Source organism: Ruditapes philippinarum, unplaced genomic scaffold (genome assembly GCF_026571515.1).
Source record: "Ruditapes philippinarum isolate M1 unplaced genomic scaffold, ASM2657151v2 ctg58_1_1_1_1, whole genome shotgun sequence".
Lineage (NCBI taxonomy): Eukaryota > Metazoa > Mollusca > Bivalvia > Venerida > Veneridae > Ruditapes > Ruditapes philippinarum.
Window position 1 is genome coordinate 50833 of NW_026857083.1, and position 22173 is coordinate 73005.

Below are 22173 nucleotides of genomic sequence, written 5' to 3' on the forward strand. Positions count from 1 at the left end.
TATCAACAAGGAAGATAGGAAAGATTATGAAAAAATTTTTTTTTTTAAATTTGGAACCAACACATAATAACTTTCTGCTAAGTTTTTTTCTTCAATTTTCTAACACAGCTATAAAAATTTACCATTTTTCATTACAAAATGGTAAAATGCAGACAAAAAATATCAAAATGTTAGGTTTTTGGAAGGTGCAAATTTTGTCAATGATATAAAAAAAGGGAAATATGTTGTTGTTACTGATAGATAAAAGATTTACCTCGACCTGTTGAGGAAAAAAGAAATACATGATACTATAATATCTTGAACATTACAGCCAAAATTATATCTCTCAATTCATGCTGATTTCTGAAGTATTGTTTTACATTTTTTTTATTAAGAATTGCATTTAAATAATGAAATTTATATTAAAGACATTTTATTATGCTTTATCAATTCATAGAAAATTGATAGCCCTAAATTACTCACATTTTCAGCTAAAGCAATGACTTAATACATTACAAAATTTGGTCACTAAGTCTTTCACTTCTATTTTCCCAATGACAAAGCTTTGACCTTGAAGTTTATTTTAACTGAAACAGCTACAGTTTCTCCTACCTCACTCTTTTTGAACATCTTATTTAAATGTTCATATGAATGTCTACATAGTTTGTCACAAATTTGTTATGTCTATTACATTAATTATGATTTACATCAATTTGACCTAGTGACCCAATTTTACCTAATGACCTTTCTCATGGTCAATGAATAAACATGTCTTGTACTTTTGAAGAATGGTAAAAAAGCTAAGTTTTAATAAGACTGATCAAACTTGAGAAATCTATACAGACTGTCTCAAATATTTTCAGATAAACTGACCTAGTGACCTAGTTTTCTTACTTTTGACCTGAATATTACAAAAGGGAAAGCATTCCAATGAACTTGTTTTTGAAATGACCCAATTATGAGGCTAGTTGAGCACCAAAAAGTATGACTTAGTTTTTTTCAATCATTGATGCAACATTGAACTTTATTGTCCGTTATTTTTGGAAATTTCAATTCTTGAATGATTATAGACATCAGATGATTCTACTAGTTTTGACTTTCAGCAAATGTAAGGCTTAATTGTTCCTTTTAAAGGGTTAAAGCAGTAGACTTGCCACCTTTAAGGAAAGAGGGATGACCATTAGCAATGGGATTTTTGCACCAACATATTTTTACCAAACATGCACAAGCCTTCCAAAACAGATCAGGTAACTTACATCTAACGGTGTTTCTGTCTTTAAAATCATACAACGCAATCAATATTGGTAAAAATTGTAAATTATGCTTTGAGAATTTTGTCAAATAATGAGCCAGTAATTTAAGTATAAATGTAAGAAAACAATGTTGTATGGATGGCAATCTGCTGGATTAGACCCCTCTACATATTTGAGGAGTAAAACTTGTATATAACTAGAACTGCCACTGTCATGGCATGAATACCCCCACATACCACTTATCAACAGTGGTCATTTAGAGCTCAAGGACAACCTCCCTGCTAAATCTGAGGGTAGTAAGCCAGTGCATTGCTAAGTTATGTATTCAACATGTATTAGTGGCAAAGATCAGAGTGTCCTTTACCTTTGACCTAAAAACTAAAATTGCCACTAGATGACTTGAATACCCCTCCCCCCCCCTTTCATGCAGCTTTGCCTGGGGTGATTTATGATGAATATATGAGAACATGATAATTATATGCTTCAATTGTGATAATGTCAAATTCAATACGCTGTGGACAGCCAATTTTAAGCATTTGAGCAGACAAGCTTATTGTTGTCAAGGCCCTTCTGACCTTGACTTTTAACCAAGTGACCTCAAAATCAATAGGGGTCAGTTACTAGTCATAACCAACCTCAATACAAGATATGAAGACTGTTGACCAAAGCATTCTTAATCAATTGAGCAGACAAGCTTTTTTGAACCTAAGGCAAATGTGACCTTAACCTTTGACCCAGTGACCTCAAAAACAATAGGCGTGACTAAATGGTCATGACCAACTTCCATGCCAAATATCAAGATTGTGGGTCAAATGATTCTTAGGTTATTGGGCAGACAAGCTTTTTAACGTCAAGACCCCTGTAACCTTGACCTTTGACCAAGTGACCTCAAAATCAATAGGGGTCATCTAATGGTCATGACTAACTTCCAAGCAAAATATGAAGATTGTGGGTCAAAGGATTCTTAAGTTATTGGATAGACAAGCTTCTTTCAGTCAAGGCCCTTCTGACCTTGACCTTTGACCTCAAAATCAATGGGGGCATAAACTTGTCATAAACAACCTCAATACCAAATATGAAGACTGTTGACCAAAACATTCTAAAGCAATTGAACAGACAAGCTTTTTTAGTCAAGGTCCCTGTGATCTTGACCTTTGACCCAGTGACCTCAAAAAGTGAAAGGGGTCATTTAATGATCATGACCAACCTGCTTGTCAAATTTGATGACTGCGGGTCAAGGAATCTAAAGTCATTGGACAGACAAGGTTTTTTTTAGTAAAGGCCCCTGTGACCTTTACCTTTGATCCCAAAATCAATAGGGGTCATCTAATAATCATGACTAACCTCCATGCCAAATATGAAGACTGTGGGTCAAAGAATTCTTAAGTTTTTGGGCAGACAAGCTTTTTTAGTCTATGCCCCTGTGACCTTGACCTTTGACCAGGTGACCTCAAAGTCAATAGGGGTCATCTACTTATCATAACCAATCTCAATACCAAATATGAAGACTGCGGGTCAAAGGAATCTTAAGCTATTGGGCAGACAAGCTTTTTTTAGTCAAGGCCCCTTTGACCTTGACCTTTGACCTCAGTCAATAGAGGTCATCTAATGATCATGACTTACCTCCATGCCAAATATGAAGACTGTGGGTAAAAGGATTCTTAATTTATTGGGCGGACATACAGCCGGATGACCAGAAGGCCGGACGGACAAGCTGATTCCAGTATACCCTCCCCCCTTATAACTTTGTTGTGCGGGGGGGGGGGGGGGTAAATAATAAACTAAAGAAAATGGAATTAACCTTATACTCCTTCCTGGTTTAGACCCTGGGCCTATTCCAGTATTTAGCGGTATGATTACATGTTGAAACATTGATTACATGTTGAAACATCTTTCTTTAATACGCAAATTTTCTTGGTAATTAGTATTTCCTTATTCTTTGAAACCGTGCATAAAATATATCTTTTATAATAACCACCATTCGTATTTTAACATCGTTAAAACAAACTTACTTCTGTTGGCCAGGAAAATTTCTATGGCTGTGTTTTGAAGGAGGTACCGCCGTGAAAAGATGGCTCGAATCTCGTTGAAGTTCCATTTTCCGTGCAGATAGTCTATGTATGCTAGAACCTACAATTAGATTGATAAAAAATATAAATTTTCAAGTGTACCACACATCTTTAAGACTTGATATATCTAACAAGGGGGAAACTGCAAACGATAAAGTTGTCCATCCTATCTTTGGTTACTATGCAATGAAAGACCGAATAATTTTAGACTAAACAGTAAAGCACATGTATATAGTTCATTTTTGCAAACGTATTGTTGAGAAAAAACAGCGACTCGAATAAAAAGAGAAGAAAAAATATTGAAAAAAAATATGTTGACGTCAATAGCATGAGCGATCAAACGCTATTCAAAGCACGTTTTAACTTCAAAATATACGTCAAGAGTACTGTATTAATCAGTTACAAATAACGAACGATTAATTAAGTGTGCGCCTTAATCATGAAAAACATAATCTAACTATATAAAGAAGCAAAAACAACCGAGATTTATGGGTAATAACAATATCTACCAAACGCGACCGGCAGCAGACGACAACCACGTGGGGAAGCAGCTGATTTCCCGCGTAAACCCCGTTTCCGGTTTCAGCCCATTAAATTTCCTCATTCGCATCTTTTCCGTAAAAGAACAAATACGAAATATCAAAACCTCCCTAGAGTCTTCTAAACCGGTGTTCAATTTCAACGGCCAATTAACTTTTATCATGCAAATTCCTTTTCTTAAGAAGAAATCGATTAAATTACCCACATATCATAGCGACGAAAAAGGCAATAACCTAATTATAGAACTATAATCTAATTGTTTTAATGGGAATAAAAACGGTTTCAAGTGCGTCCGCCGATGAGGATGTTGATAATACATCAAGTATTCATGTAGATTAACAAGAGAAAACGCCGCTGTCTAAATTAGAACCCTTGAAGCTCTGAAAACCCAAAAATAGACACGCTTACGTCATTTCTACATGTACAATAAATTTAGGTGATAATTTTAGCAAGGACGCAAGCGCCTGAAATAAAATAACTAGCCTGAAACATGTCTGAATTCTTTCGTATTTATTGTCGTAGTTAATACACAACAGTTCGTCTTTTGAACTTTATTTTTATTTATTACTTATAATTTTATTTGTTTCATAATTTTCCAACTTAATTTAACATCAAACAAACATTTTTGACCTCCACTCAATTCAAAATAATTCTTGTTTCCATTCTGATGTAATTCATAACATACACATGTACATGTATGCATTTGACTTGCGGGTCAACAAAAGCTTGCATGTGCGCATTACTTTGTTCTATATTTTCTATTTCTGTATTATTAGAAGGAAAGATAAATTGACATTATCGTCAAATTACATCCAACGAATAGCAAGTCCCGAGAACCGAACGCTCTCCGCACTTTAGTTTTATATCAGAAGCAAAAAAAAAACAAAAACGACAAAAAATAACATCGCTTGATGAAATGCACATTAGCCTGAAGGTATTTCGCTAATCAAATATTAATAAATTAATGTCCCAATACAGCCAACTTAATCAGTTTCATTGCCCATTTGTTACTGTTTGATTGAAATATATTGTCGGATACTACCAAATTGATGGAAGCAAATAGTCCCCAAGCGATTCGAATTTCCATAGCAACGATTTTTTCACGCGATAAAAACAAATACCACGATATGTTGTTTTTTTTTCCAAATTAAGTGAAGTGCTTTTTAAATGTGACTGAATAATCGGCCATTATTTTGTTTGTGATGCAATTCAATATTTTACATTAAAGCACATTAGAGTGGTGATTATGTGGAATTATTCCCATTGAAATGGTATGAAAAGACAAAGCAGACGATACGTCAACTATCATCATCATCATTCCATCCATCCAATGTAACAATGAGACCTAAATTAACAGATTATATTTCTATTTTTCAGTCCAAAGCCTGAAGTATGCAAACAAGTAGATGCTTTAATTCAAATTCAGAATCACAGTCATTTCTTCTGATAAAAACTTATTTACAATGGGCGTTTCGTTCGAAATATTTGGAATCTATCAAGGGAATTTTGATTTTGAATTTTCCCAAACAATGCATCTCCATATACAAAATACTATTCAGTTTTGTCAGAATGACTTCATACATATTCTACAAGATTTGTTGTATTTTTTACATTTTAAAGTGATCAACCGATTAAAGAAGTTTCTTATTTAAGATATATAATCAACTATAGTACATGTATTTAATCATGCAGACACGCCTTCGGTGATGTTTTTACCTACATGTCCTTACGAAAAGATCAATCTTCTGCCAAAGTATAATTAAGGTAATACCATGTAGTCAATGACTGCAAATGAACAAATAAAAGAATACATAAAAACTGCAATAATGTATTTTCATTTTTTTAATTCGACAATACTCTTATCTTCGGCAAATATTTAAAATCAACCTCAATCAGCATGTTACGATATGTAACGTGATCGGACGTTTCAAATTTGGACGGCTTCATTATAGCAACAAATGTCTTATTTTCTAGACCAGTGGCTTGCCAAATTCCTATTTCATGGTGAGTAAACAAACTATCAAAACACAATTCTAATCCATCGAATTGTTCCACAGAAGAAACGCGCGTAGTAATATTAGTGATCAAAATGATTGAGGGCCTACTTTATTTGTATAATTATTCCATCTTTACATTGAGTCAACCGTTCAAAAACAAACTTGAAAACACTCTTCGATCATTTTTCCGCAGTGGAGCCAACCAGCCAATTATTTCCCGCTCAGGACAGGAATATTCCGTTACCAAGGCAACAGAGTATTTCCGGGGAATTGGAAATGACAATTATTTCGTGGTATACATGACTTTTGCGTGACGGCGGAGGAATATTTGCAGAAGGCACTATATCAAAGAGTACTATTGGGAGATCTAACTCAATTATTTGCCAGACCTGGTATTTTGTTGGCCAGTTTGAAGCCTATTTGGAATAATTGCAGACGACATCCCCATATAACATACATCCCAGGAGAACGCTGCAGACGAAATCTTCCCCGACTTTAACTACATGTACAGGAAATATTTTCCGGGAAAGAGTGAATTAAAAGAGCATAAAAGCAAGAAAATGCACGCTGAATTTAGACAAGCGTTTCGATTCCATCGTGCAATATTGCGCATGTGCATATCAATTTTAGCAGAACATGTATATATACACATATCATTGCGATCTAAAAATGGAAAAATATCGTAACAAATTCTGGAATGCCAAATATATCATCTCCTCCCTTTTTTTCTTTACCATAATATGATACTTTATCCAGTTTTATATCCTGCAGGAAATATAAACCTGTATATTGTAAATATTATGCTTTTTAAATCTTGTAATTGACACATTTCGATCTCATATTCAACGTCAGATCACATTTGACACGAATATTAATTTAGCCAACAGAGAAATAACATGCCATAAATTCTTAGCTCTTATATATATAATAATTTCAAATAGATGAAATAAATTAAACATTAAATCATTGAATATAAATTATTGACTAACTGGGAAATCCATCTTTTTCACAAAATCAAAAAGCATGCTTTAAAAAGGAGTGCGTACAATTTGAGGATGGAATCTCAGCTTTTAAACGTTGTCCCGAGTAAATATTATCATTAAGGTCAAAAAGATCCCAATCCCCGTTTACTTGAGGTGAAAGTCACAAATGTGAGACTCCGTATATATTAAATTTAGCCATGGATGGACACCTCGCGGGAACCGCCGGTCTTCCGTATAGCTGAAAACCACTCGTATAATATAAGATGCGCTTTAACTGACAGGGACGGAATCTTACGGCAAAGTTATAAGCAAAAAAAAAAAAGGTATGCTCTGTCACTTAAGTCTATCATCCCGGAATTAAAGCACACAACAGATTTAATACCAGCAAGGCAAATAAATAACGCGAGCATCAAGAAGCATGAGGCAACCCACTTAATTATATACAACTCCTTTACGAAAGAGAAAGAAAAAACAGTATAGAATCTTTTAAAAAATGACAGACAGGTTCATTTCCTTTCAGATAAAAAGTGTTTTCAGCACCTGGGCAAAATTACGCGACGACTAATGACTATGCTGTAATTTTCAGACGTTTAATGAAAAGCTTTGCTGATGACTAAAACCCATCTTTGGTCTCTAGTTACCGGTGAAATATTGCGAGATGCTCCTCAACTCATGTAACATATAACATTGTCATGTTGAAGAGACATGGTAATTTTTAAAATTGAAATAATTAACTGATATCAAAACCCGTGTATTCTATCTTCCTTTTATTACGAGCACTGATCGTGAGCTAAAGCATTTAACAGCTCCCCTGGAACCTTTGTCCGAATTTATTCACCTGTCATAATTCTATGGACAGGTTCATTTATTTCCACGTCTTGTTAAAGAATATCTTTCCCGAAGATTTACTAGTCTCTCGTACGTTTTAATCACCGTGGAATGTGACTTATTATTAAGACTTCATTTCGCAATGAAATAATGGAATTAAAAAAATATGTGTTTAGGAATAAGTATGCGGTATATAATAATTTTTCATTGTCCGTCTAATATACATATTCATGTACGTGTATGATTGATTCTTTGTTTTTGTTGTTTTCTTTCATAACATTTGAAAATTACGCTTTTGAAAATGTATAATCAAATATCAGAGAATCGTGCATTTTCCGTTTAATATTTTAAGCCTAAAATGCTAATATTTTCTTTTTCAAAGGAACTCAAATATTCTGTTTTATTACATTTTTACTATTTTGATAAAATAATATGTCCTTAATTTCAGGTGCATTCTTACATTTGTTTGTTGGTTTACAATCAGTCTTTGAACTATGAAAACAAACTTTATTCATAATTAGATAACTATAATATGTCAGTAAATTCAGCATCCTATCTTTCAAGTATATATTTTATTATATATGTTTATATTCAATTCATATTTTGTATCTAATTCATCATTAACAATACTATACATTATACACGACGTTGGCTTTAAATAAAGATTTCTTTTCCGGGTAAAATATTTGTTCTTGTATCTTTTTATAGTTTCAAGTTTCAAGAGTTTATTCAGCATAAACATACAATATGTTCATTGCCATACATATGATATAATGTGCATGTAATATGACAAGAAAACAAACAAACAAACAAACAACAAAAATAAAATACATTTGGTAACAATGAGAATAACCCAAACAAACACACACACACCCACAAAAAAATATTTTTGAGAAAAGTGTAAAGAAATAGTAATTATTCAATATGTATTTAAACAGTCAGATTTATTGATTATACGTATCTCGTTTACATGTAGCTAGGTATAAATACTTTGCCAGTTTATTTATAATACTTTTTTGGCAAGATGTCATAATATTTCTAAATTTCTGGATACTAGGCCAAGAACAGTAATAATTAGGAAGGCAACGATATCTTATTTCTCTATAAAAGGGACACACTAATAGAAAATGATACTCATTTTCAACAACATTCATGTTACAACGTAAACAGATTCGTTCAGATCTTGGAATATTCCTGTGTCTACCTTCCTCTATCAGTAATTTGTGAGCAGAACATCTAAATCGACATAAAAGTAGTACGATAATTTAAATTACTAACACACAACAAATATTTTTCCGCAACATGTTCATTTTTTAAATATGCAATAAGTTTCTAATTTAGGTAAACTGTTGATTTCACTTTGCCATTGTTGTAAGTATTGATCTTTTATTCGTGCTATTAAAATATTTAGTTGATCATTTGTAATATTTTGATTATTCCATAAAAACGGAAAACCTAACTCATTCAACAAATCTCGTACATCACTGGACCACTTGTTTAATAAAACATCATTATTATTTCTCATACTATAAATTCTATAAATAAGTTTGTCGTTATTCTTAAAAATTCTGTACCAAAATTTCAATATCCTTATCTTTCTATATACAATTAATGGAAATCTTCCTAATTCTCCATACACTGTTGTATTTACAGTTTGTTGCCTTACACCTAACAACTGTTTCAAAAATTTCAAATGTACTCTTTCAATGTCAGGGGCTTTATGTAGCCCCCATATTTCTGATCCATAATTTAATATTGGTAATATCATGGTATCAAATAATTTTAATTTATCTGGTATCTCAAAATTAACTTTATCAAATAATGCATTTAAAGAAAACAAAGCTTTTAAAGCTTGATTAGCAAGCGATTTTTGTGCTTGATAAAAACGACCATTAGAAGAAAGCGTCACACCTAAGTATGTAAAAGTTCTCACAACTTCTAGCTAGTTTTTCACTATCATAGAATATATCATAATCTTGAGTTCTGTTTCCAGATTTACAAACCATGACTACAGTTTTATCAGTATTAACAGTAATATTCCATGCTTTACAATACATGTTCATGTTATTTAACAAATTTTGTAGACCTTCAACAGTATATGAAAATAAAACAGTGTCGTCAGCAAATAATAACATAAACATCTGTATTTCATCTAGACTGAAAATATCATCAGATTGAGTCAACATACAATTATACATATCATTTATGAAAAATAAAAACATAAGAGGAGACAATGGCTCTCCTTGTTTCACGCCCATAAAAGTTTGGAAATCATCTGTCAAAGAACCATTCACCCTTATACATGATCTAACGTTGTCATACATAATTCGTAACATGTTAACTATTTTTGAAGAAGCTCCATTTGTTATAAGTTTATACCAAACACCGTCCCTGTAAACAACATCAAACGCCTTTTTAAAATCAATAAAAGCTAAAAACAGTTTCTTTTTTTCATTGTGTAATATTTTGTTTATGATAGAATTTAAAACAAAAATACAATCTATTGTACTTCTTCCTTTACGGAATCCAAATTGAACATCTGTCAATAAATTATTACTATCAGCCCATTTCCTTAATCTATTATCTAATAAAATTGAGAAAATTTTAGCAAAAACGCTTGTAAGTGTTATCCCTCTATAATTATTTACATCATTTAAGTCTCCCTTTTTAGGTACTGGCACAATAATTCCTTTAGTCCAACTAATAGGATATATACAATTTGAATACATATAATTAAACAATTTACAAATCACTGGTGCTAAAAATTGCTTACATTCTAAAAATATTTCAGGTGTAAGTAAATCTTCACCAGCACTTTTACCTCTTTTAAGTGAAGATATAGCATGATCAACTTCTTCTACACTAAAATCCTTATCCAGCTCATAAACAACATTAGAGTTAAAGTTATCATCACTTAAATTCGCCTCTACATTTTCATCATTAAAAATATCACTACTCGTAAATAATTCTTTAAAATGATTAAAAAAATCATCTTTACTTAACGTACTACTGTTTTTATTATAACATTTTAGCTTCTTTATTTCAGACCAAAATTTTTGTGGTTGTTTTTTCGATAGCTCGTGCAATTTATGTTTTTGATTTTGCTTGTACTTTGATATTGCTTTTCGCTTAGATTGTTTATATCTTCTTCTGTTGATAATCAATAAGTTAACATTTTCAGATGATTTATCATATCTATATTTTCTATTAGCTAACCTCAATTCGCGTCGAGCATTTTCACAGTCTTCATTAAACCACGGGCTTTGAAATTTCCTTTCACTCTTTCTATCTGCATCTTTATAAATATGCTTATTTGAACCAAAAATAGAAAAGGCTTTATCATAAAGAATACTTGACAAGTCACTTATTCCACTATCTAGGTCAATATCTGACGAAATAATACTATCGACAATATTACCAATTACGGGCATTTCCCTTGACATAATATTCTTATAATCTATCAACTTTTCTTCTTTAAAACGAAGTTTACAAATATTTGCACTAATAACATTATTACATAAAACATTTTCACAAAATACACCAAAAAACAACATATTTAAACTCATGGATCTACATTTAATGTCAATCATGTCCTCAACCATTGAATCATTACTCAATTTCATCTGTAAATTGTCATTCTCTAACACGTGAAAATCGTGCTTTAACTTAGCAATATCATCTCTGTTTGTGTTTGTACAAGAAGATAACGTGTCATATTGGTCACTTATAAATTTCTGACTATTTTCAATCTGTTCGATCTTTTGATCCATACTATTAAGCCGTACCGTTATAGCGTCCACTGATGATTGAATGGAATTCAGTTGACCCAGTTTAGTGTCCATTTTCTCGAGCCGAAATAAAATATTTTGAAGGACATCCCCCTGATTATTCTGCTGGGAATGCAATGGCGAAACTGGACTTAGATTCGTGTACGTCGGAGAGTAAGGATAGACTGGGGGAGCTATATAGTTATTAGTTCCTGCAACATTGTTCAAGTGAGATTGCGATCCAGTATTTTGATTTGGGGTTTGTGGATACATTTGTTGACTAGACGCCATCTTTGTTGACTTTTTTACCTGACCGCTTTCTGTTGTTGGCGAGATTATGTCTTTTTTCCTCTTTCTTCCCATTACATACTCACGCAAATTTCAGTGGTAGCTCGTGTGGTATCTTGTATGACAGATAAATCAAATTCAGATCGTGTAATTCGCTAAAACCATAGAATATGTATTTATTTTCCTCGGCTCAAAATTTTCAACCGCCATATTACACGCATGCGCATTAAATATATGTATGTCTTTCTTTCATTAGAAATGCTTGTTTTCCAATCCATATATATTGTGATGTAAAAATGTTACATGCTTGTAAAAATTGATGAATAAAATATGTTTAAACTAAAATATTTATCATAAAATAAGGGACTGAGTGAAGTTAGGCTGGAACTCTACAAAAGACCAACTTCAAGAACTAAATTTTAACGAATTTACGGTTTCAGCTTCATGAACTAATGAATTCAACTAGATAACTATACAAATTAACGAAATCAACTTCAAATAAATCTAGAACTAATAGTGTTGAAAAGATGACTTTATAAATCCATGAAGTTAAAACTCGTGAATTTATGAAGTTAAAATGAGCTGAAATCGTGAAGTTCAAACGTGAAAAGTTGAAATCGTTTATTAATGACGCTGACATTGTCCTAAAATTCATGAGTTCAATATATCTAAATCACGAAATTCATAAAATTGAAATCATGAATTCCTGAAATAGCATTAGTTAAAGTGCCCCTACCGGTCTTTCGTAATAAACCCACATTTTCACTCGGCCTTATTCTATTGCACTTGGCTACATCATTCAACAAATAGATGTATAATTAAGATTGACAATCAGGAGAAATCATATTGTGACTATGATGACAAGTTTATAGAAATCCTCTCATGATATGTATCTAAACAATCAATGATCTGATACATAAAAACACTACTAAATACTTGGGTGGCCCATATAACGTGATTTCTCAATGGCGATTCAATGCCGGACACTGACCAAAACGTTTGTAGCTTGAACCAAAATGTCTCCATTTTCATTAACAAGTTGACCGCAAACGATGTAATCAAAATAAAAACTATATAAAATCTGCCAAATTCATACTTATATAAATACATTTTTCGCGCGCTTTTGCGGGGACTACACTTCTATTTTTTTTTTTTACAAAACTATCATTCATAAATGGAACATACAAGTATGGTCATACGACATAACATAGCAATGACGAATACGGAACATAATTAGCGCAAACTCCCGTACTAATTATATAAAAAAATTCAGCGACTTGCTGATAGAAAAATACATTTTTATATTAACAAACAAACAAACAAAACACAGCAGAATTATAACAAGACCAGATCAGACGCCTTTTCATTATTTATTTATTTTACTGACAAAGATCAGTCGGCAAGTACAAAATGGCTGACGCCATATACGAATTGTTACGTAACAATAGTGACTTTGAAACATGGACGACACAGAGCCAACTTGGTGTAATATAAGTTGTAAATCTATAAAGTTTGATGCAAAATAATTATAAATCTATTTATCAAAACGTTGATTTCTATTATTTGTCAGTTGCGGGTGCCTTCGCCGAAAAGAGGTCAAAAATAAATAATGACCGAAATGACATGTACATAATTTTGGCGACGCCTGTACATATTGGAAAACATACTTTATCATACAATCGATGTTCATGTTTTATAGATCTATATTACATTATAAATTAATATTTTGAAACTTGACAAACTTTGAAAAAAATTCTCAACGCGTCTCGGCTATGACAACTTTTAGCGTCATCAAGAGACTGAGCACGATTTTGAAAAATGAGTAAATTGACATGTACAAAACTTTTGGCGACATTTGTACATGTGATGAAACAAAGTGGTCTTTGAAACTGTACCGATAGTCGGCTAGGAAGGTGTTAAGTGAGTTGTAAATTTGTTACAATATGGTCAGAAATTATAAAGAAATTTATTTACTTTTTTATCTGATGTCTGGGTCTGTAAGAATTGTCCAGTATTCCCGGCATGAATAATGAGTAACTGGACATGTACAAAACTACTGGCGACAGTTGTATACATTACAAAACTAAAACTTTTTTTTAAAATAAAATCAACAAATGGCTGAGTAGAATTGTGAAATATAATTAAGTGCACTGGTCAACAATGGGCGCATTTTCCATATACTTTTCATAAGTACCAAACAATTAGAAATAGGGCTTATCAAAGCTATTCGACACTTAAATTTTTAGTTACCTATACATGTATATTTAACCTATTTTTAAAATCTGATTAGGAAATAAGATGAAAATGGTATCAGGTTCATACATTATTTATTTATGCATCCAATGATATATTTATATGTTTATAATGTATATGTTAGTGTTTTTATAAGTGAAATTTTAACAATTAAGAACCCCAAAAGGAAGCGACCGGTTATTTGGTGTTTGACTTAAAAACGTGACAAAATTTGCCTGTCAATACGATAAAGAAGGGCATTTATTTATTTATTCATATTATTTAATTCTTATATATTTATTATTTTATTTTTTTTTAATTCATTTTTTTAATATATATATATATAAATATATATATATTGAAAATTGAAAAAATGGTCGGTAAATGATGTTGAACACTAAATATATATTTCACTGGAAAACAATTTAGCGCTCATCAACCCTTGTAAGCTGAAACAATTCGAAAACAACACAATTCAACAACAACGAAAAGAAACTAAAACAATTCGAAAACAACAAAAACAAACTAAATTCGACAACAACAAAACCAAACTAAACCAATTTCACAACTACAACAACAAACTAAAAAAATTCGACAAAATAACATATTCATGCCTTTATTCATCGAAAGCGACGTATTTTACGACAATGAATAAGCAAATTTATAAATTCAATTATTAGAATTGATAATAATAAACTGGACATAAAAAAATGTTTGTCTTATGTCATAAATTGCGATTACTTTTATTTGAAAACTTTTGGACGCGTCTAGACTAGAATAATTTTTAAGCGTCATCACCAGGTTAAGTTTGATTTTGAAAAATGAGTTAATTGACATGAACAAAACTTTTGGCGACATCTGTACATGCGATGAAACAAAGTGGTCTTTGAAGCTATACCGACGGTCGACTAGGAAGGTGTTATACCTATTGTAAATTTATAACTTTTGATTGGAAATAATTAGAAACGTTATCCAATTTCTTATCTAAGTCTATAGTCTGTGATAATAGTCCAACGCGAGACGAATATATTTACGTCATTAGTTAAAAGTCAGACATGTACATAATATTTTACGACAGTTGTTTACACAGCAAAGCAACAGTGGCGATATCTGAGTTATAAATTTTAAAGTATATATTATTTGAACAGATCAAGTCTTGATAAAAATCAACCAGAGTAGCATTATTTATGCCATTTACGGCGGCGAACCTCTTTTGATATCTGAATCATGGTGAATTTTCTTTAGCACCATCAACCACTCAACCTCATACAGAGGAAAAATTGCTCTTACATCATTTCCGTGTTTAAACTTCGTAATTAAAATCATTTACGGTGATACAACCTCTTTGGCAATGATAATAAAAATATTGATACTGATGATGATGAAGAGTGGTTTAGATGAGGATGATACTGATGATGATGAGAAGTTATACTGATGATGATGATGAATAATACTGATAATGAGTGACACTGATGATGATGATGATGAGTGATACTTATGATGATCATCAATGCATAAGCTATAACCTACAATTTTTTATTAAGTAAAACAAAATCATTTACATCAAATACCACATGTGTTAACCGGTACAACACGTGACCAGTATGTAATTCAATACACCCAGTAAAATATTCTGTGTCAATTAATATACATGCAGAATAAGACCGACTGTATTAATGTGTCATATAAATGCACGGACTTCTATATAAGGGTATCATAATGTTCTTACGATCGATCAAGAAAAAGAGGAAAACATAGTGATCATGTAAACTGGGGCGTTTCTTTTTCCTTTTTAAGCAGCGCACTGAATTCATTTTGTACAATGTACAAGTTTTCAACCAGCCCAGAATGACTTTTTGAGTATTTAACAATTAACTAATAGAACCTCATCAACAGACCCATCATTATCGTCATCACATTAGTCTTCATCTTCATTATTATCATCATCATTATCATCAAATTTATCAACATCATTATCGTCGTCATCATCATCATGATTATCATATCGCTGTCACCACTTTAATCTTTATCATTATTATCATTATAGCCGTCTTCGTCATCATCGTCGCCGTCGTTGTTTTCAACATCCTTTTCATCATCATCAGCATCGTCGTCTTCATATCGTTTTCATGATTTTCATCATAACACCATCACCACTTCAATCATCTTCATCATTGTTATCATCATAGCTATCTTCATCATCATCTTCATCGTCGTCAATATCATCAAAATCATCATTATCAGCAGCACCATCATTATTCATCATAATAAATGTTCAGCACTTTCACCGCCCTTACATATAAATCAAAACATGTGACCACAACTTTTAGTTTGACATAAAAAAATAAAGGATAAATAAATTTCCCCGTTTCAACATTTAAGGCCGCATTATCACCCTTAAACAGATGTTGTCGCCTTAAGGAGGTAATAATTAATTAACAAGTGATACATTTTTTGTGTGAATCAGACCTACTCCTTTTTTGTTGATCTAAAACAAAAGAAAGAAATTGGCAAATCGCCGCTGGAAACGGAAACTTTCGCATGCGAAGTAAATAAGAAGGTAGGGGAAAAAACTTGACTTAAGCTAATTAACCGCAATTTGACACTTGTATCCTGAGTATATATTAACAAAACTTTCCCCTATCATTTATTTCACAATTTCAACTAATTAATTAAGACGATTTGACACGCATTTGTTTCCAACAAACGGACAACATAGTCAGTGAATGTATTTCATAATGATAATGGCGTTAAACTTGGTCAAAAACAAAAACCAGTGTTGACCAGTTCTGATAAAGACGTGAAGTGGTTAAAAGAGAACTTCAGAGCAACGCCTGCAAAAGAGGGGAAAAAATCTTTTGACGAGTTTACAAAGAGATCTCAGCAATATATGTAATTTACGTTACCGTCAAACGTTAATAAAATGAATGAATAAACATTCATGTACGACTTGTAAGCGTTAACAAATTTACACTAAATTCAAAATTTTCAGCCAATCCAATATCTTGATTTTGTGTTCTACACAATATCCTACCAAATGGCAGAGATAACATAACGCACGTGCTTTAATTTTTCATTTGAACACGCTTTCGAGCCTAAATCGCCCTTTTCCATGTTTGTATCTGCCCTTCCTCAAATGTCGTCTTGCGACGAAACGCGCACGCGAGCTTTGTACCGCACGACCTCTAGCCAGGACTCACGTGACCTCCGTCAAAGAAACCGGATATTCCTCCTGAGAGCACAACTTGTCAATGTTGACAGAAACGGATTAGGTGAAGTCCCCGTGAGCCCAAAGCGCTAATAACCTCTCATGGAAATTCCAGGCAAAATAAAATGTCACTCGTATTTCCAGTCAGGAATCTAACACTGTCACGGCAAATGCGTTGTTTCTACTGACACGCGTCAATTACGTGTAATTTCTTCATTAGAAATTCTGCGTTCAAAAACGAAACCTTCAATGTGCATTGGAAATATTGCATATGAACTATAACAGTAAATTCCGCTTGTCTTTATCTAAAGGACTATAAAACTACAATTCGATATTTAGCTATTGTTTCAAAATATCGTTGCAATAGGACTTGAGAAAATTTTGCAAAAGGCTCTCTCGAGTTTCGCGTTGTAGTAAATGGTCTAGTCTTCAAATGATTGTTCATAACATTTAAGTATTAAATTACTTTTGAAATAAATCATAAGAATAAACGATGTCGATAAACAGAACGCAATATCTTTTCTTTATCATTGATCGAGTGGCCATATGGAACTCGCGAAAACGCGTTACCAATACAAAACGCCGCTATCTAATCTCGCGCATCGCGCAGCAGACGTCATTTAATTGTTCAATGATTAACTCTTCAAAGACAATAAAGACGCAATCGAAGAAATACACAATCATAATCATCATGATCACTAACCACTCTATCGCCAATGATCTCTTTGACCAATTTCCCAGCATCCCTCAAGCGGAACTTGTATCTATAACCAGAATGAGGCAGAGAACAGAAAATGCCTCCTGCAAGGCGTTTGTCGTCACGCGCACACAAATTATGTCATGTAGCGGTCAGATCAATGAATCTCGAGATCGTAATTTCGCCAAATATCTATCATGGTTCATTAACGTCAGTAATTTACTTTAATTGATGGAGGAACGCCGAACATAACATTCTGTTTCTAAATATTTAAAACGGATTTATTTCTGTTATAAATTCTATTTATAGCCGGAAAAGATAGAGAAAGTAAAAATAATTGATTTCTTCGAAATATAGACAAAACATGAAAATATAGACAAAAACATGAAAATATAGACAAAAACATGAAAATATAGACGAACACATGAAAATATAGACGAAAAAGTGGGTTTAAACTTATCATTCAAATAGAACATGGTCGAAAAAGATGTATCAGTCAAAGCGTGGGCAAAAAAAAAAACATGGCATTCTGGAACTATTTTCAGTAATTATCAAGAATGCTAGCTTCTTCCGTAAAACAAAACCCTCTCAGATCTGTTAACAAACACGTCATCTCAAATTAAGATCAAATCAAACATTCTACGAGATTTGATCATAACCGTAATTAATACGCCCAGTGCTTCAAAGCGATGAGATACTGTTATGTAGCCAGACGCCCTACTGGTCAAGACGTTGGTGATAACAGTACGTGGCTAATTGTACTAAATTACTTCCAGTGTCCACAATACAAACTTTTACAAAGAGAAACAAATCACTGCTGATAATACAGAAATCTGTAAAGTAATCACGTGGTAACGGGTATAGAAACAGTTCAAAGACATCTTTTACCTCTTATTCGAGGAGGCATCATGATGATGTTTATATTTCTGATAACTGACCAATTGGGATAAGAAATATCTTTATAAAGAGCATAAAGTCTTTAGTTTAACAAAAACCAACTTGAATTATCTCTACATTTTTAAGCAGAACATGGTACAAATATGATGTAGACTACTTGATTATTTGGAGAGAAAAAAGTGAGATTTTATCAAAGACTTTCATATTTTGTATGCAGTCAGAGGAAACAAATTTTGTCATTATTCATATCATAGCTTTGCTTTCGTCTTTGCCTTTGGCTTGATTGCCGATGTCGCCGCAACTTGTGGATGGCGCCGACAAATATACCCAGCTAATCAAGCGTCCAGCATACACTGAGTCAAGTCGTCTGCTTGTGTACAAATAAAGCAATAAATACAGCACCTTGGGCAAGAAAATGGGACATTTACGTTTGAATCATATCGCCTTCAAAAGTTTAAACACTTGAGATTATTTTTGAGCGTCAAAAAGACACAAATACCCATAAGATGTCAATTCCCTGACATCATATCATCGGTTTTTTGCAATGAAAATGTCCAGCGACAAGAGCAGGACGCCATATTGGATAAAACGTCAATAGAAACGGAGAAAATACTACATCATTTCCATCAAAAGCGAACCAAATACCTTTCTGACGTTTTATTGCCAAAAAACCGCCGACTTACGGCATAAATTTCACATACTGATTGCATATTTCGTGCAAATAACTGAAATCCGTGACAATAAATACGCAAACTTGCAGAAGGTAGAGTAACTGTCAACAAAAAGAAGCACGCCATTGTCACTAAGCATACAATTCCTAATAGGATTTTCTTATAAATCATGAAAAAAGTGTGAAAAGAAAATGGCGTTTATTTGCCAAGAAGCGCTTTAAAATGGTCAATATTTTTATTACATTTTCTCTTTCTTGTCGAGGCCATTTCGAATTTATGAGCAAGAATATTTTAAAGTAAGGTTTCAAATTGATATCGAACAAAAGAAATCATAATACAAATTATAGAGAAAAACACTTCAATGCAGGCATCAAAATTATTCCAAACATTGCCATTTTATCAAGTCAAGCCATTAATTTTTCACAAAATAATACTGAAACTGCTCTTAAATGCAAATTCCTTTTATCTATTTTATTTGGCTTTGACATAATTTAGTATTTGTCATTTCGTTTTCTCTTCTAATATTCATTTTTTTTTCATTTGAAGTGGGTGGGAGTGGGCGCAATGTGAATGCATGTGGGTGAGGTGAGGAAGGGGTGTAATGTTATAAATGAAATCACATAAACTTAAAACTTTCAACACAATCCTGGTTGCAAATTAAAGTTTGTGTTTGAAAATATGAAAGAAAAAATAAATATTGTTTAAACCAAATGAAATCACTTCAAATCAAACAATCTGTGTACATACATGTATATAAACATCACAATGTCAACAATTTCATCAGCCTCCCTATACAGTAATTATTACGGCTTAACTAGATAATGATGGATTTTAGGTGACCTGTATTCTGGCTCCAGGCATTAGGTGGACATACATTCGAACATGACACTTATGTCACTGGCCGTGTGCTTAAAATTGATGTAACGATATGACCGTTGTCCGCGCGCGCCATTCTGTCTGACCACTGTGGTCACTTCTGGTAGCCACAACCTATAACTTGAATATAATTGTCACGTACAGTGTGGTCCAACGTTTGACATATAAAATGTGAAAATATGTGATTAGAAGTATGTTTGTTTGTATATAAGTTCAACTGTTGTATATAAGCTTAAAACTCATTGTTTTATCAAAGAGTAATGCTTGACCAAGAAACAAGTGAACTTCGCCCTAGAATATATAATTATCATCATCACCACCACCATCATCACCACTACCACCACCACCATAATCATCATCATCGATGACTTATAAATAAGATTCGATTTTTTTGGTATAGATTCTTCTGTTGAAAAACTTAGTTCATCATCATCAATAAGAGTCGACACATTTGGAATTACATTCTTTTCTTAGAAAAACTAAATTGAAATTTTCTTTAAACATTTTCATACAAATCTGCAAGCATACATGTACGTGACCTACATTTATAAATTAAGCACACTGTATTAAATTTACTTCATTAATAATTAATGTTGATATAAATGATGAACTTACTGTTGTGGCAAACTGTAATTAAATGGCTTTTTGTCAAAGTAAATCAATGTAATTTTGGCCCACATATTGCTTTTTCAGAAAACTGTAAGGAAATGTCATTTTAGCTAAAAAAAATTATTTGAAGAAAACCATGAAGAAATATTTTGACCAAAGTATTATGTTTTTCTAGACCTGTAAAGAAATGTTATTTTCGCCTTGTAAAATACTAAAATGTATTGTTGTTATGGGTTTTCATTGCCCAGATCTTTCATTTGTAGAAAAACTGTAAAGAAATGTTATTTTAGCACTAATATATTTAATTTTAGAACACTGAAATGCAATGTCATTTTGCCTTAGTATTTCATTTCATTTTATTTATTCATTTATTTTATCTATTTATTTATTTTTTGTAGAAAAAACTATAATGCAATGTTATTTTGGCCCAAGTATTTCATTTATAGAAGACCGTAATGAAATTTTATTTTGGCCAAGTACTGTTACTGTACAACGCATTTCATTTGTAAAAAAAAGAACTGAAATGAAATGTTATTTTGGCCCAAACATTTCATTTCTAGAAAATTGTAAGGAAATATCATTTTAGCCTAAGTATTTAATGAATTTAATTTGAAGAAAACAAATAGGAAATGTTATTTTGACCCATATTTTCTTATGTAGAGAAAGTAAAGAAATGTGTTTGGTTTTTCAGTGTAGGAAACTGAAAGGAAATGTTATTTCAAAGTATTACATTTCTTGAAAGCAGAAAAATGTAAAAAATGTTATTTTGGCAAAATCTTTTCATTTGTAGAAAACTAATTAGAAATTTGTTTTGGCCAAAGTTTTTCATTTGTATTGACTATAAAGAAATGTTTTGGTCTTTCTATTTTGCTGAAAGGAAATGTTACTTTGGCCGAAGAATTTCATTTGAAGAAAACTAAATTGTTGTTAATTTCGCGTAATATAATATTTGTAGAAATTTTTAAGGAATATGTTAGTCTGACCTAAATATTTCTTTTAAAGAATATTAATTCTGGTCCTAGTATTTCATTTTGTGGTAAACAAATGGACCAATTTTTTTTGTTTGTTTTGGCAAAAGTATTTCACGCTGCAGATAACTGTATCCTTGTGTATTTTTTGTGGAAAACAAAACTGAAAATTCGTTGTGATCAAGTTGTTTTTAAGGAATTCATGAAAATACAATTTAATACGAACTTTTCAGAAGCCACAAGTTGTCCTAGACCACGGTGGTCAGTCTGCCCTTCGATGTCAAATTATTACGTTTCATTACATATTTTAC

At 32.2% G+C, this 22173-nt stretch overlaps 1 protein-coding gene across 4 annotated transcripts in view; it reads right to left on the reverse strand.

The window, feature by feature from the left end:
- LOC132748717 (neurobeachin-like) overlaps nucleotides 1-22173 on the reverse strand; it is a 144602-nt gene that overhangs the window by 22593 nt on the left and 99836 nt on the right. For all 4 annotated transcript variants that reach the window (XM_060738330.1, XM_060738332.1, XM_060738331.1 and 1 more), the window contains one exon: nucleotides 3245-3362. In XM_060738330.1, coding sequence (XP_060594313.1) covers nucleotides 3245-3362 — 118 coding nt within the window. The remainder of the gene's footprint in view (nucleotides 1-3244; nucleotides 3363-22173) is intronic.